The sequence below is a fragment of the Marmota marmota genome, unplaced genomic scaffold (genome assembly GCF_001458135.2).
Source record: "Marmota marmota marmota unplaced genomic scaffold, marMar, whole genome shotgun sequence".
NCBI classification, from domain to species: Eukaryota; Metazoa; Chordata; class Mammalia; order Rodentia; family Sciuridae; genus Marmota; species Marmota marmota.
The window spans coordinates 14133606-14150380 of record NW_026000174.1 but is presented as its reverse complement, the minus strand read 5'-3'; the positions used below and the strand labels follow the sequence as shown (position 1 = coordinate 14150380).

The window sequence follows — 16775 nt, the reverse complement described above, 5'->3', positions numbered from 1 at the left end:
GGCTCTGGAGAAAATGAGAGAGAGGGAGGGAGGGCTCGGCTTATTCTGGCCTGGAAGATTCCTGAGGGCAGGTCTGTCCACCTGGGCTCCTTGTATCCAGAGTCCAGCCCTTGTAGAAGTTCCAAGGTTGGCGCTTTGGGCTGGGATATAATCAGCCTCTGAATGATCAGAAACACCTATTTTTAGGTGTCTGTGGATGAGGTGCTCAAAAGCAAGTTGGCGAGACTCTAGTTGGTTCTGTTGGTGGGGACAAAAATATCCAGAATCCATGCTGCCTGACTCCAAGTCATGTTGCCTCAAGGAGCTATCACTGGGAAATGTATCCAACTTCTGGGGATGAGATATTGGTAAATAACATGTTCTGTGAGCATAAAAGGTGGGTCTCAGTTGCATAGGGTGTTTCTGTGTTCACTGAGGCTACTCTCAGCCTGGGCAGGAGTGGCCCATGTCCTCCTGTGGCCTTATCCTCACTTGACTTATCAGGTTATTTAAAGGAGCAGGATTTGGAAGGAATACTTTACCTGAAGCTTTACCCCTTAGACTCTGGAGGTTTCTTGTACCCCAAGGGAGGTGAAGCCCTGGACCTTGGAATCTTTGGGCTGGCCTGGGAGGGAGATCAGCTTCTATGGCACTGGGGAGGGGGCACACTGGTAAGCTGAAGCTCACAGAGCCAGGATAAACAGCGGTGGGGCAGGCCAGGCCCAGGGCAGTAAAGGGAGCCCAGCTGCCGCTCCGGGCTCCTGCCTCATTTGCACCCTCTGTGGCCCAACCTGCTGTGCTCTGCTCCTCAGTTATTGGTGAGCTTGTTCCTACTAGTTGGCTCCAGGAGCTTCAGAAGCAGGGGTGAAGCTGACATTTCCTAAACTTCCAACCTGTGCCAACTGCAGGCCAAGCACTTTTACAAAATGTCGTCTCATGTGATCTTCACCACGACCCCATGAAGCCAGGGTTCTTACAGTATCTGTGCTTTACAGATGAGCTTGGAGGCACAGCAAAGCCAGACTGCTCTCCTTTGTCCCCAGTTGCTCAGGGCCCAAAGTGCCTTCCTGGTTCTCTCTGCAGCTGTCCATGGCCTGACCAATTCTCTGGGCTCACCCCAGACCTGCCTCTTCTAGGAAGCCTTCCCTGCCTGCTGTAGCCTCTATGCTTTCTTCCTCCACCCTCAGGTTCCCTGAATTCAGAGAACTTACTGGCTGTACCCTGTTTTGGTCACTGAGCCTTGTAACACTTCTGGGATTATCTTATGTGGTGATTCACTTCCTAGCTACATAAATAGAGGCAAAACTTTGTTGGGCTTCACTTTAGAAGGGGCATCAAAATATGCAGGTTATAGGGTTGTTCCGAGGACTGGAGTGAAATGACATGAGCTTGGGGGTGAAGAGCAGGGCCCTCCATGGAAATCCCCTCCCAGCCTTGTGGCTCAGCCACACTGTACACGCTGTACATCTGTGCCCCTTCCTATCCTCCCACAGAGACTTGTCTACAGTAGCTGCTCAACTGGCTGTGGTCTGTCCAAGCTGCCCAGCCCAGAGATGATGTTCTCTGGGTCATGTTCCAGGAGACCCTCCCACTTTACTGACAGATTTCAAGAACCAGCAAAGGGAAAGAAATAGGGGGTGGTGGGTGTGTGGGAAGAGGGGAGAAGAACCAGTAAAGGAAATACTGATGTCACTCTAATCTGGACCAGTCTGATATTTGGGGGAGCTTAGAAGTCTCATGGTGACCATGGTCCCCTGTTCTGGATGAGCTTCTCTGGGGGAACTGAATGGCTGTCAGGCTTTCTTTCTGTAGTTATAGCACAAATGAATTCCTAGCACCCCATTCCAATCACCAACCCAAGAAACACTTGTGCATGAATACAAACATCAAAATGATTATATTCAAATAAAGTGGAACAATGACCTCAGATCTGAGTAAAAACAATAAGTTAAAAGCATGGTTAGAATTTCAGACAATCAGATAAACAGTTTAAAGGAGGTGATTTCCCCTTCCTTTCCTATTATTAACTCAACACAGCATAAAAATAATTTATTTCTATAAAATACCCTTATTCCCAAGCAAATGAACTGGAGCTGGCCCTAAGATTTCCTCAGTTACATGTGATGCATACAAACTACACACCCCTCCCCAGGCTCCAATCTTTAAGGCAAAAATGGCCTATCCTATTCCATAGAGGTGGGCTCAGGTCAGCAGTCAGCAGGAGGACACTAGGAGGAGTTTCTCCACTGAAGATGCCTGCTTGGGTCCCTTGGTCAAAAGATGAGTGGGCTACTCAGGTGCTGGAATCCGTTTTGTTTCTAGTCTTCGCTTCACCACAGAGGAAGAAATTGGAGTACTAGAAGGTGGACGCTGGGCTGGTTTGGAACACTCCTCCAGAATAAGTCCACGGACTAGGCTGGTGGTAGTTTCAGAGCTGAGCCAGCCCCAGGGGAAACAGACCTGGTACCTCTTGCAAAGTGGATAAGGCTGAGGGAGGGTGGCAGGTGGCTCCTTCCCTTCATCACTCAGGCTGCATCAGTCTTTCTGGGAGAACTGGGAAGAGAATATCCGAGCAATCCTGCGAGTTTCTTCCTCAGGCAGGTTGGGAGGGATCGAGTTAGGTCTGGGGCGACAAGGCCTCTGGGAGAGGGCTCCCCTGGTGGCTTCACTCTTGTCCTGGAGAGGAAAAAGCCAGCTAAGTTAGCACTGAGGACATGACTTTGGTTCCTAATGTTTTGGTCCTTTGGCTAACACTTAGGTAAAGCTGACTGGTTTACAAAGCCCTTTACACACACCTTGTTTAATCCTCACCTCAGCCCTATGAGGCAGGCCCATCATTCTCCCTGAGTCATTAATGATGAAATCACAGTGCAGAGGAATCCTACTGCTCTGAGTAGCACGGCTGAGTTGAGGAACCTGGCTCAGACTCTTCTGTATCTCTGGGGAAGGAGGGGGCTATCCTCTCTAGAAGAGGTTTGAAGATTCATCCCCCTTCTTTTGCTGCAAGATTCTAGATAAGTCATAGCCTGGAGTTGGGACTGTCCCACGAGTGACCCTGGGACTACACCCAGCTCCCATGGAGATGTTGGTGAATAATACATTCTTTGTTTGGCCCTTTGAGTTCCTGGAGCTGCCAGGTACCATGAAGCACATACCTACTCGTTCTGGGCATCACTTGTTCTGCTTTTGAGTGCTTGCCTGGGTAATGGCACTGTGGTCCTCTGAACTCCTCTCTGACTCACTCATTTATTCATTCAACCTTCCCCGTCCCACTTCTCTTCTATTCTCTGTCAGGTTCCTGTGCTAAAGGCGCTCAAAGCTATACAGCAAAGCCACCTGAGAGCACTGAGAGCAGGGTCCTGGGGAAGAGGTGAAGGCCAGTTTGGGAAGAGGCAGTGCTAAAAGGAGTTGGGAGCAGCCCCTCAGGCTAATCTGGCTGACTTTATAGCATGCAGCATGCCCTATGGATAGATCTCTTCCCTGTCCCAAATCCCATGCGCTAAGGTCTTCCCAAGCTGCTAGATCACTGAGAGCACACTGCATTCTCCCCAGGCACTGAGTCAGCAGCTTGAGACCCTTGAGATTACAACCACCCCTTCCCCACCTTCTGCTAATAGGAAACTGAGGCCTAGCTAGAGTTGCTTCCAGGACCAGTAACATTCAGTAATCCTTTTTCCATTTATCCTTTTTAATGTCAATTGTGAAAGGGAGACAGAAATGAACAGAAGTCATTTCCTGCCTCCAGAGCTCAGAGTTAATTAAACTCTAGGAGACACAGAGATCCACCAAAGAATTAGGATAGCAGCCAGAACGATATAAAGGGAGTCTATTGCTCTGTTTGTATGCACTTCCTTAGTGGTTAGAATTCTGGACTGGCAGGAGCCCTCAAGGTTACCTGTCCCTTTTTATGGGTGGAAAACTGACCTTCAAGCTGGTAGCTTGGCAGCTGCTAGGCCAGTGAATGGGTAGGACCAAGCTGTGGTGACCAGAGACTTACAGCGGGTGGGGAGGAGGCTGCCTCTTGCAGCAAACATCTCATTCTTTCTAGAACCAGTGGAGGTTGTTCTACCATGCACCAGGTCTTTGGTTAAACCAGACCCTCTCAGGGTCTCCACAGAACTGTGTGTTTCTGTACACTCCTCCACTCCCCAGATCCAAAGTGAGTGTTTCCTGATCTATTTGGGTCATCAGCTATTCCTTATGCTCTATTTCTTTCTCTGCTACAGCAAAAGGGAGCTTGGGAGATGTTTATGAGGTAGATGAGAAAAGACCTAAAATCTTGGTCCTCTATCTCAAATCCTAAAATCAGACCTTATTTCCCCATCTGCCAGAATAGAAGCATTCTCCATTTTGGAGAGACTTAGATGGGTCTTTCTTTCTATGGCTCCAAGGGTCAACTATCTCAGTTCATGCATAAGAGACCTCTGTTGGTGATTCATCAAGCCTTTCAGGAGCCTCAGATCAACTCAATCTGGTCAATGCTTATGGGCAATTGGCAGCCATGGTTCCTGTCCTCATGGACAGGAAAGCTAGAGGGGAGACAGATATAGACCTACCCAACAGTCAAAGAGATGAGGCTAAAGCTTAGAGCACTTAGAAAGGAGTGATTAATAAGGTCCATGGAGGCTTTACATAGAGCTGGCATCAAAGACAGATGGGGTTTCAAAAGAGCTGGGGTGGGCATGAGCTCACAGGGGAGAGCATGAGTGCAGCCTACAGCTGCTGGCTAGGCCTCATCTGCCCTGGGGCTGAATCCAGTGTGGCTGATTCAGCCAACCTTCCAGCTCCCACACCTAACTCTGTGACCTAGAGGGCCTTATCTCCACTGCCCAGGCCCGGGTACAAGACAGGGACAGGACTTGGCTTTGTGTACAGGGCAGGGCAAGGGTGTGGAAAGACGGAACACACATTCATCCACGTTTGGCTTTTGTTGACCTTAAAAGGGTTAAAAACATCTTCATTAGTAGTAAAGGATCCTTCATCAGGGTTGCTAACCAAAAACATAAATCCTGGAGGAATTGGGCATAAGGGAAGCTGCTCAGAGCAGGGATGCCCCCAAATGTACTAACTGTTCCTCTGAAATACTCCTACACTACTCCTGGAAGTGGGGGTCACAAGAAAATGGTCAGTACAGTGTGTGCTTTGCAGGAGCCATCAGCCTTCCCAGGGAGGCAGGACTGTCAGAGCTGCAGGGGCTGCAGGCCCTTGAAGTCTAGACAGTGGGTGTCATACTTGGGGTCAAATGTCTGGAAGGCATTTTTTAAAAAATTTTTTCTAGTTTTGATAGACCTTATTTCATTTATTTATATGTGGTGCTGAGAATCTAACCCAGTGCCTCACACATGCCAGGCAAGTGTGCTGTTGCTGAGCCACAGACACAACCTCTCTGGAAGGCATTTTGAAAGAGTAACTTGCAAGAGGTTTCTCAGGAGACCTGATAGGTATGCGTGTGCCTGTGTGTGTGTGTGTGTGTGTGTGTGAGAGAGAGAGAGAGAGAGAGAGAGAGAGAGAGAGAGAGAGAGAGACACCACTCTCCCAGGCTGGAGGCCAAAACTGGCTTCACCATGGTCTGAATGGGCCTCTAGTCAAGATGTCTAGAGCTCTCAAGAGTGCCCTATGAAATATACCAGCTTGTTCATTAAACCTCTCTCTTTCAGGGATCTGCTCTCTCTGGGCACTTGGACACCAGTCATGAACATGATAGGCCTTCCCAGCAACAGGTTCTTAAAGGAGCCCTCAATGCCAAAGGTGGAGCTCTGCTGGGGAGAAAAGAAAGCATGCAGAAGAAATAAGGTGTGGTGGGCTGGGATTGTGGTAGAGCATTGGCCTAGCACAGGTGGGACCTGGGTTCGATCCTCAGTACCATATACAAATAAAGGCATTGTGTTGTGTCCATCTATACCTAAAAAAATAAATGTTAAAAAAAAAAAAAAGAAATAAGGTGTGGTGATGGAAGGCAAATGTGAGGTTTCCCAGGGCTTGCCAAACCAAGAAGCTAACACTGGCTCTATCAATTCTTCTCCAAGAGGAAAATTACTTTCTCTCTAGGTCTGGATTCCTTCTCTGAAAGTGGGGAGCAGAATGAGCAGATAATGTAGGAGGTGAGCTACCAAGCACACTTATTCTGGCTCACAGCTCCCTCTTTTTCCAGATCCTGGCGATGTAGCCCTTGCTCTAAAAGTTCTCCTCTTGGGTCTGAAATATGCTCAGATCCCAGCCACTGTGTTCTGGTTTCCCTCACTGCATCCCTAGGCGGATCCCTGTGAATAGGCCACATGCTCCCAGGATGTGGTGGGTGCAGGTGTCCCCATTGACCTCTGCTTCAAGACATCCTGGGGCCTTTATCACAGGGGAGACAGTGGGAAGGAGTGGAAGGAATATTGCTCTGTGACCCAGTCCAAGTTGCTTAAGACCAAGACACCTTCTGTTTCTGGATCTCAGTGTCTTCATTGCTAAATGGAGCTAAGAACCTCTGTCTGGTCTCCCTACCCAGACAGACAGGTCTGAGCTTAAGTAAAATTTAGATTTAACCAAGGATCAGAACAGGTGCAACAGTTTGCAAAAAACAGGGGATACACTGGAGCTAGAGCTGACACCAGCTGCAGACACCAGAGCAAAACAAAGTCTTGTTTTCTCATCTCAGGCAGGAGCTAGGCCCAAAAAGTCCTGAGTAGGGTACTAGGGCACAGCATTCCCCCAAGGCATGCTCAATGCTAGGCCAGCAGGGGAGGGGGGGTGTCTCCCCACTCCACTGCCTTCCCTGTTTCTCCCCTGCAGCGAGCCTCTGGCTTGGGATTAGGGTTGAAGTTTGTTGTTTCCCAGAGCACCTCCCTTAAGTGACACAAACACTGACTCAGGAGCTGTAAACAAATCTTTCCAAAGAACTGAAAACTGAAAATAAGCAACTGCCTGGTTCTGGCTGGCTAGGCGGGCCTGCCAGTGGACTGCTGCCTCAGAGACTGGGCAAGGGCTCCATACAGGCACCTGCCTGACTCAACTTTCACCCCATTGGCCGGCTGCTCCCCCCCCCCCAACCCGTGGCTCCCAGAGTGCTCTCCTAAGGCAGTGACTTCCTTAGTGCTAAAAGTCAGCAGCAAACTTAGCAGCCACAACTAGGAGCAGTGGGGGAGGTGGGGCCAAGACATCTTGACTAGAGGCCCACCCCTAAGAGGCAGATAGATCCTAATCTGACCCACCAGGCCCAGAAGCCTTCCCTGACAGTCCCATGAGCAATGGCCACTTCACACAGCTTAGGGTGACCCCTGCACTGGGACCTCAGGCTACACAAAAGGCCTGAGTAGAGGAAGACTCCTCAGTCTTTTGAACCTATGCCCTGTCAGGAAGAGGGTACAAAAGCCCAGATTCTGGAGAGAAAGGGTTAAAGTTATACTCCTAGAAGAGCTCCTGGCTCCTCCCAGACTCTGGCCTCCTAGGAGTTCTGGGCAACTTGAGCTGAGCACCTACCCACAAGCCCATGGGCCCCTTCCTGGCAGGTATCTGCCAACTTGCAGTCTGTGGCTAGTTCTGGCTGCTTCCCCTGACTTCTGTACACACTTGGCCAGGCTGTTCATCTCTCTTTAAAATGCTTTGTATGGCCTTTATCAGAAACTCTTTGACCTTTAGGTCTTCTCTGGGGCTCTGTAGAGGGCTAGGGACTTAGTGGCTCAGAGAAATGAGGCAACAGATCGGACCTCCTACATGCTTCCTCCACTTCCCTGAACTGCAGGCTAAAGAGAGGACCCCGGGCTCAGGAGGTTCCCTCACACCCAATCCCTACCAGTGTGACCTAGTGACTTTGTGGAGAGCTATTTTTCCCTACCAGGACCATGCATTTTTCAGCTGTCTCTGGGTTTATGGAAGAGAAACTAAGGGACAGTAAAATTCTTTGGGCTCTGGGGAGAAAAGAAGTAGCCCCAAAGTCTAAAGACTCATAAACAGATGGGCAGAGACTGCTGAGGGCAGGGCTCTACCCCCCTGGGTGGGCTGTGTGTTATCTGGGGCTTCTACTTCAGGGTTGGCACTGAGCACAGTCAAGTGCTATAGACCAAGAAACTGCTCTCCATACTTTTGGGGCTGACTTGTAGGGCCTCCATTCCCAGAACCCACCTCTGCCTCTGAGCTTTGGATCATATCCCTATTTCTTATTACTTCTCTTCTACCATTACTCACCTCCCCCTCCAAACACACCAGAATGTAACAGAAGAACAGGGAAGATGTCTGGATAATAATGTTAATAAAAATAAGAGCCTAACACTCAGATGGTACTTACTGTGTTATGTGCCAAGAAGTTTCTAAATACATTGCTTTTCTTAGTTAATCCCTAGCCAATCCTAGAAGGCAGGTTCTATTATGCATACTTTTCAGAAAAAGAAGTACAGGAGTTAGGTAACCTCCCCAGGTTTGTGGCTCATAAGTGGCAAGGCTAGGTTTTAAACTTGGGCACTCCTAACCATTATATGAGACCACCTAGTAGGAAAGAGGGCCTCAAATCAACTTTTTTTTTTTTTTAAATATTGTTTTAGTTGTTGATAGGCCTTTATTTTATTTATTTATATGTGGTGCTGAGAATTGAACCCAGTGCCTCACACTTGCCAGGCAACTGCACTACAGCTGAGCCACAACCCCAGCCCTCAAATCAACTCTTTGATGTCCACCCCTCCCCCCAGACCAGAGAGGCTCATTGCCCAAGACCTCAGACAGCCAGCAGCAGAACTAGGGCAGAAACCCATTTACTGACTCTCAGCTCGCCCACTGGCTAGAGCACCTGGAGATGTCTGAACATTGTGGTCTAGCTGAGTGGAGGTGACAATGCCAGAGTGGGAGCGGGTGGGTAACTCAAGGCCTTCAGGGTACACTCAGGCCTGGCCTTATCTCCTGCCTCCTACACTCACTCCTCATGAATGACAGCGTTTGGCCCTTGTGCCTGGTGAAACCAGGGCAGAGCCAGGGCTCTACACAGCAAGGTACAGAACAAGCCAGGGCTCGCCTCGTGGGAAGGAATCATCATGCAGACAGGGCGGGAGGCCAAGGCTCACATGACAGGTTGCTTCTGATTCCTACCCTATCCTGCCAGTTTCACTGCAGGGCCCTCTGTCCCCACCTCCTCCAGCACATGTTGTTAGTATCTCTCAGCTCCAAAATTCTGTTGAGTATCTAAGGTTTCTTCTCTCCAGTCCACAGCCTGTAAAGCCTTTTCTTCATCTTTGCTGAATTCTATCCACACCACCCCATCTAGCTCGGTCTTCCTTTCCCTAAACTAATTCCCCTTTGCTTTGTTAAAGTGCTAATATGGGCAAATGCTATTTGAGAAAGTTCATGAATGGCTTGGGGATCAGTCCCTCTCAAAGAACTTGGAGCTCATTGAAGGCAGAGTCCATAGCACCTGCTCTAGCTCTTTTTTTGGATGAGGGTCGTGGGAATTGAACTCGGGGTACTCGACCACTGAGCCACCTCCACAGCCCTATTTTGTATTTAGATACAGGGTCTCACTGAGTTGCTTAGCACCTCACTTTTGCTGAGGCTGGCTTTGAACTCTCAATCCTCCTGCCTTAGCCTCCTGAGCAGCTGGGATTATAGACGTGCACCACTGCACCCGGCTGCTCTAGCTCTTTAACATGTCAGGATTTGGTAGGAGTTGATGGTGCTTAGAAAGCTGGCTTCCCTGGGGAACTATGGGCTCCTGAGAGGAGGAGCCATAGTTCTCTTCTGTTTTCACTCATACTTAGCTAGGAGTAAGGTAAGGTATAGTCCAAGTTGAAAGTCTAAACTAGCTTCCTACTCTCTGACCTGCCTGACCTCAAGCTTAGTTCTGGGCTTCACTGAGGGAAAGTTATTGGAGTGTAGAGAAGTCACATGATTTATTCAATCTCTTACAAAGCTCACAAGATGCTGAATGGGGATAGGTTGCCTGGGGCAGGGCAGAGGCACAAGCAAGAGATTATGATGATGATGGTTTGGACCATGGTGGTAATGCTGGTAATGGTGAGAAATGGTTAGGTTTGGATATATCTTATAAAGGCAGAGCTGCCAGATTTCCTGGTTATTTGAAAACAGAGCTAAAAGGAAGGATTTCAAGAGCTTTGACCTTAATAACTAAACCTGAAGGATAGAGTGTCCATTAACTGAGAAAGGTAAAACTGAGGTAGGAACAGACTTGGACATAAAATCTGAAGTTCAACTTTAGACATGTTTAACTTGAGACATTTATTAGATATGTTAGTCAGCTTTCTATTGCTGTGGCAAAATATCTGAGATAAACAGCTTAAATGGAGAAAAAATTCATTTTCGATCATGGTTGCAGAGTTTTTGGTCCATGGTCGCTTTGCTTTTGGGTCTGTGGTGAGGTAGTACATTATGGTGGAACAGCATAATGGTGGAACCAAGCTGCTCATCTCGTGGCAGCCAGGAAGCAAGACAAAGACTAAGGGGCAGGGGTCCCTATGACCCCTTCAAGGACATGCCCCAATAACCTTCCACTAGATCCACTTTCTAAAGATTCCACCACCTTCCAACAGTGCCACAGGTGGGCGATCAAGCCTTTAACAAGAATTATTGAAGGACAGTTCAGATCCAAACAATAACAACATCCCCAAGAGGAGGTGATGAGTAGGCAGGTGGGCATATAAACCTAGAGTCTGGCATTCTGGCATTGGGAGTCTTCAGCAAAACAGAGGGGAATGAGAGCCTTCAGACTGGATGGGTTACCTATCCAGTAAATAATTAAGTCTGAAGATGACATACTGGGCTACATCAATGTTTATAGCAGCTCAATTCACAATAGCTAAGCTATGGAACCAATCTAGGTGCCCTTCAACAGACGAATGGATAAAGAAAATGTGCTATATATACACAATGGAATATTACTCAGCCATAAAGAAAAATGAAATTATGGCATTTGTCAGTAAATGGATGGACTGGAGACTGCCATGTGAAATGAAATAAGCGAATCCCCCCAAACCAAAGGCTGAAATGTTCTCTCTGAGATGCAGATACATACTAAGGGGACAAGGGGCTGGGATGAGAGCAGGAGAATAGAAGTACTTTGGATTAGACAAAGGGGAATGAAGGGAAGGGAGAGGGATGGGAATAGGAAAGACAGTGAAATGAGCTGACATAACTTTTCTATGTTCATATATGAATATACAACCAGTAACTCCACATCATGCACAGCCACAAAAATGGGAAGTTATATTTCATGTATGTATAATAAGTCAAAATACATTCTACTGTTATGTATAACTAAAAAGAATAATAAATAAAAAAACTAAGTTAAAACCCAACATTGTGGATACCCCTATATTATGAAATAGAGGAAATGGGGGGCCCATCAAAGGAGGCTAAGCAGGAGCAGCCAGCTGGGGAGAAGGAGAACCAAGGAATGATGCCTCAAAAACAAGTAAAGAAAGAGAATACAGTGGAGACAGTCTCCATGCGCTTCTAAGAAGTCAAAAAAATTAGGTATGAGATTTGGTAATTGGGTTAGAAATATGGAGTTTAAAAATTTTTTTTTTTTTGACAATCTTAACAAGTGTCACCCTCCTTTCTTTCCCAGTGGTAAAATATGTGAAGAGTGGGAATTCACTTGGCTAGTGATAGAAAAGTGTAGGTCTAGTTAGAAAAAGTCACAGAGGAGATGGTTGGGGTTGGGTGGGGAATGCTGAGAAGTGAGTGGATTGATTCTTAGGGACAGAATTAACAGGCCTTGGTAATGAACTGGATGAGGGTCATGAGATATAAAGGAGGAATGAAAGATGATAACTATGCTTCCTGAGGAGTAACTGCATGGATCATGGCTGAATTTTCTGTGATGAGGAAGCCGGTGGTAATGGAGTATGCAAAGGAAGATATGAAATTCAAGTTTTGGACATGATGAACTGTTTGTACCACATCAGAGACAGGACATGCCAGGTGTGGTAGTGTATGCCTGTAATCCCTTGGAAGGCTTGGAAGGCTGAGGCAGGAGGATCGTGAGTTCAAAGCCAGCCTTAGCAACTTAGGGAGGCCCCAAGCAACTTAGCAAGATCCTGTCTCTAAATAAAATATTTTTTAAAAATGGGGGGTGCTGTGGATGTGAGAATCAATTACCAGTAGGTAACTATGTGGTTAATCGTGCTCCACGGTTCAATCCCTAGTGCCAAAAAAACCCCCAAACAGGGGCTGGGGATGTAGCTCAAGTGGTAGCGCGCTTGCCTAGCGTGCGTGAGGCACTGGGTTTGATTCTCAGCACCACATAAATGTGAAATAAAGATACTGTGTCCACCTAAAAACTAAATAAATATTAAAAAAACCCCAAACAACAACAACAATAACAACAGACACAAGACATTTAGGATGCAGTTGGATCTATTTGTGTCTGCAGCATGGGAAAGAAGCCCAGACCAAAGATAAGGATTTGAACTTTAAATAATAACTAAAGTAATCAGAGTGGCTGAGATGTTCCCAAAAGAGAAGAAAATCTTTAAGAGCAGAAGACATAGTCTGAGGAACACAACATGTAAAGTACATTAGCACTGTTCTCGTCTTCTCCTTGCTCTTCCCTTTAGTGAGCTGATAAGACTAGTTTGCCTATAAGCAGCTAAGCCAACAGAATCAGAAATAACTTTAAATAAAACCAAGAAGTGTCTTGGTAAAGAATCACTTCACTGCAAAAGGGATAAGAAAGTAAAAGCAGCAAAATCAAGTGACTCATGAGAGTGAGCCTGGGCAGCTGGAGGGCTGTGCAGCAGGTCTAACCAGCCATCCATCTCTCCCTTTCCTTCCTGAAGAGGAGACAGCAGGGGGATGAGGCAGTGAGGAGATGGGAGGGTTAAGGCTGGCCTCAGTACCCTACCTGAGCACCACTTTCTATTCTACAGCACCACCTGGCAAGGCATGATCCCCCCAACTGACAGATGAAGCAGCAGACTCCAAAATTTTGGAAAACCTGGCTGATGTCACACAGATCCCTTACAGATCCCTACACTGTGGTGGGAAAGACGAGGGAGAAAACTGTTTCACAAATTCTTGCAGTGGAGACTGTCTGGGAGGTTCCTGGGCTCAGGTGCGTCATTTGAAGGTGGAGTGTAGGATTAGGTCTTCCCCAGATCTTTTGGGGAAAAACCAGAGCAATTGATAATAAACGACAGAAGTGGAATGAATGACAGTTCTAAAATGTTAAAAGACACAACAGAATCCAAATTAAAATCTATATTCAATGGGGGAAAATATCTTTAAAAAATGAAGGCAAATAAAGATATTCCAGACAATGGAAGCTGAGAGAATCAATTACCAGTAGGTAACCATGTGAAATTCTAACAGAAGCTTTTCAGGCTAAAGGGAAAGGGTCTCAGATATAAATCAGGATGCAAAGATTGAATGAAGAATACTAGAAATAGCAAATATGTGGGTAAATATAAAAGACTATTTTTTGTCTTAAATTCTTCCAAGTAAGGCCATTTTTAAGACTTTCAGAGACTCCAAACTCAGAAGATTACAGTGTCCCTGCACAAATATAATAATTCAGAATTAAATCTAAAATAAATCATAAGGATAAGGAAGTCAATCAAAGCTCTGACTTATCCCACGGTCACTATTTTTGGTACTTAAAAAATTTAATTCTTAAAAATATTTTCTCTTGGGCTGTGGATGTGGCTCAAGCGGTAATGCGCTCGCCTGGCATGCGCGGGGCGCTGGGTTTGATCCTCAGCACCACATAAAAATAAATAAAGATGTTGTGTCCACCGAAAACTGAAAAATAAATACTAAAAAAATTCTCTCTTTCTCTTCTCTCTCTTTCTCTTAAAAAAATTTTTTTTTCTCTTACTTTCTGGTCTCTACTTGCTAGCATCAAATTAAACAACAGAGAGAGCACCAAAGAACTATGATATTTATCTGGGAATATGCAAGAGCACTGCAGTGCAGAGCAGGTGTGCCACAGAACCCAGGGGATGAGGGAGAGGGAAACTAAAAGGCAAGATGAGGACGACATATGTTATTTTGAAAAAAACAATCCTTGGCCACAAGGATTAATACCAAGGGTGTTCAAGGATCAATAACAAGGGTGACTGGCACCATAGTTGAATAAACAGTTGTTGGACAGATGTCCTTGCAGAGGCTTTATGCAAGGTAGTGGTTCCAATATAATCTTTTATGACAGTGTTTATCAAAGATCCCCTCCTTTACACCTCCCAGCTTTACTATTGTTACTATTATTAGGGTTTGACCCAGAAATTCCCATTTCGATTCTGACAACTTTCAAACTAGTGTCTACAGCATACACTCAGTTTGACTCCTAGATTATTTGGCAACACCTGTCAGCCAGCCAAGAGCATATGATTCTCAGAAAATCTATTATAACAAATGCATGTAGTGAGAGACACTCATCACCAGCAAGCATGATCAGCCTCCTGGGATTTCCTGGGTGGGGGGTCTTTCAGTTTGAAATTGGGACAGCTCTGGGAAAACTGTGGTGATACTGGTTATTCTAATCAGGACCTACAATAAGGTCTCAGAGAGAGAAGTGGCTCTGAGAGCAGCAAGCAGTGGAGTTTTACTCTGGGCAAGGAAAAAAAATGGATTAAGAAATGCATGGCCCTGGGTTCAATCCCCAGCACCACGGGGGGTGGGGGGGGAAGGAGTACATAGTACATGAGGCTTATCTTCTCAAAACTTGACTTGCCATTTATTTGAAAGGAAACATTTCATCTCTCTCTCACATCTTATGTCTTATGTTAAAAAGACTATCATAGGTGTGGTGGCACATGTCTGTAATCCCAGTGACTTTGGAGGCTGTGAGACCTTGTCTCAAAATAAAAAAAATAAAGTGCTGGGGATATAGCTTGGTAGTAGAGTGCCCTTGGGTTCGATCCCCAGTTATCCTTTTTCCCAAAGACTAAGATCATACGTCCCCTGGGAGTAGGCACATCATAAAGGCACAAACACAAAGGCAGGTATAGCAGTTCTGCTTGGCAGGTGAGAGATGATTGCTCTACTGGAACACAGACCTCCATTCCTGTGGCACATGCCTTATTGCCACTTCACCCACTTGGCTAGAAGGGTAAGAGAGACAGGGAATTAAATGTGTCTACTTAATTCCTGTCATCATCCTATTAGCTACTCATGATTACTTTGATGTTGTTTTAGAGACTTAGAAAGGAAGAAGATGAGCTGGTGACCATAAACCAAGGTAGGAATAAAGACCACAAAAGTGCAGAGCTTCCTGGGCAGGGACTGGCATCTCTGTTCCCCTAGGAAAGGATTTACAATACTGACAAAAACTGAAATGTATGTGGGAACTAGAGTGATCTATGTGCCAAACAAACAATGGTGTTGGGAAGGTTGGAGGACAGAGGGGGAAGGAAACTAGTAAAAGGATCAGATAGTAAATGGCTTCTCTTCTGAATCATAATGGCTCAGGACACTTCTGAACTGATCCCATCTTTTATCTGTTGTGGCTTCTGGGAAAACATATAACATATCTAAATGTTAACTATTTATTTTGAGATTTATTTAAAAGAAAGCATTTTTGGCTAAAAAAAAATACATCAAGTATCATGATTTTCAAGTGGTGTAAAAGAGCAGAGTCTGGCAAGTGACTTAGTGTTTGTTCATCTTAATTTCTTTATAAAACATAAAGTAGAAATAATAATGCCTGGCAGGTTATAGGAAGCTCTGAGTCTCAGTTTCCTTATCTTCTAAATAAGGAATAGTCATATCTCATTGGGTTGTTATGAGACTTAAATGAGTTTGAACATGCAGAGTGCTTAGAATAATGCCCACTTCTACAAAATCTGTAAACTAGAGGTCACTATCACAATGAATAAGCCTGCTTATGTATGTATGTATGTATGTATGTATTTGGGACCAGGGATTGAACCTAGGGACACTTAACCACTCAGCCACATCCACAGCCTTTTAAAACAAATTTTTATTTAGAGACAGGGTCTCATTGAGTTGCTTAGGGCCTCGTGATCCTCCTGCCTCAGCCTTCTGTGATGCTGGGATTACAAGCATGCACCACTGCGCCTGGCCAAGCTTTTGTTTTTTACTTATTTTTTTTTTAAATGAGATTTTTTTTAAAAAAATATTTTTTTAATTGGTTGGACACAATACCTTTATTTTATTTATTTATTTTTATGTGGTGCTGAGGATCAAACCCAGCGCTTCACACGTGCTAGGAGAGTACTCTGCTACTGAGCCACAACCCCAGCCCCAAGCTAATTTATTTATTTATTTATTATTATTTTTAAATCAGGATTTCTTTTTTTTTAATTAGTTATTGATGGACCTTTATTTATTTATATGTGGTGTTGAGACTCAAACCCAGTGCCCCACACATGCTAGGCAAGCACTCTACCACTGAGCCACAACCCCAGCCCACCAAGCTAATTTATTTTTAATACTAGCTTGTATTAATCTCTGAAATTTTATATGTACACACACACACACACACACACACGTGCCTGGCACACAATACTACTTCATGGCTCCTTTTTCTACTGTCACTACCATCCTACTTTAAAAGTAGGATGCGGTCAGATGGGAAAGAAAATGGATTCTGCATTCAGTTTAAGTCAGATATTCTCCTGTACTTAACACTCTGTGTTTAGAATAAGGCCTCAACTCCTTTCCTGGGCTTACACATCTGGTCCCTTTGATGTCATTATTTCAGCGTCTCTAGCTTTGATCATGTCAAGCTCTTTTCAGCCTTAGGGCTTTTGCATTTACTGTTTTCTCTGCCTGGAATGTCTTCTCCAAGTTCTGTGTAGTAGTCAGGAACACAGATTATGAAACTAGATTGCTTGTGTTTCAATTTTGGC

At 45.5% G+C, this 16775-nt stretch overlaps 1 protein-coding gene across 3 annotated transcripts in view; it reads right to left on the bottom strand.

The window, feature by feature from the left end:
- Window positions 1–1857: 1857 nt before the first annotated feature.
- The window catches only part of C2cd3 (C2 domain containing 3 centriole elongation regulator), a 137642-nt gene continuing 122724 nt past the window's right edge, over window positions 1858–16775 (bottom strand). For all 3 annotated transcript variants that reach the window (XM_015477429.2, XM_048788074.1, XM_048788075.1), the window contains one exon: window positions 1858–2655. In XM_015477429.2, the coding sequence (XP_015332915.1) occupies window positions 2515–2655 (141 nt within the window). In that variant the 3' untranslated portion in view covers window positions 1858–2514. The remainder of the gene's footprint in view (window positions 2656–16775) is intronic.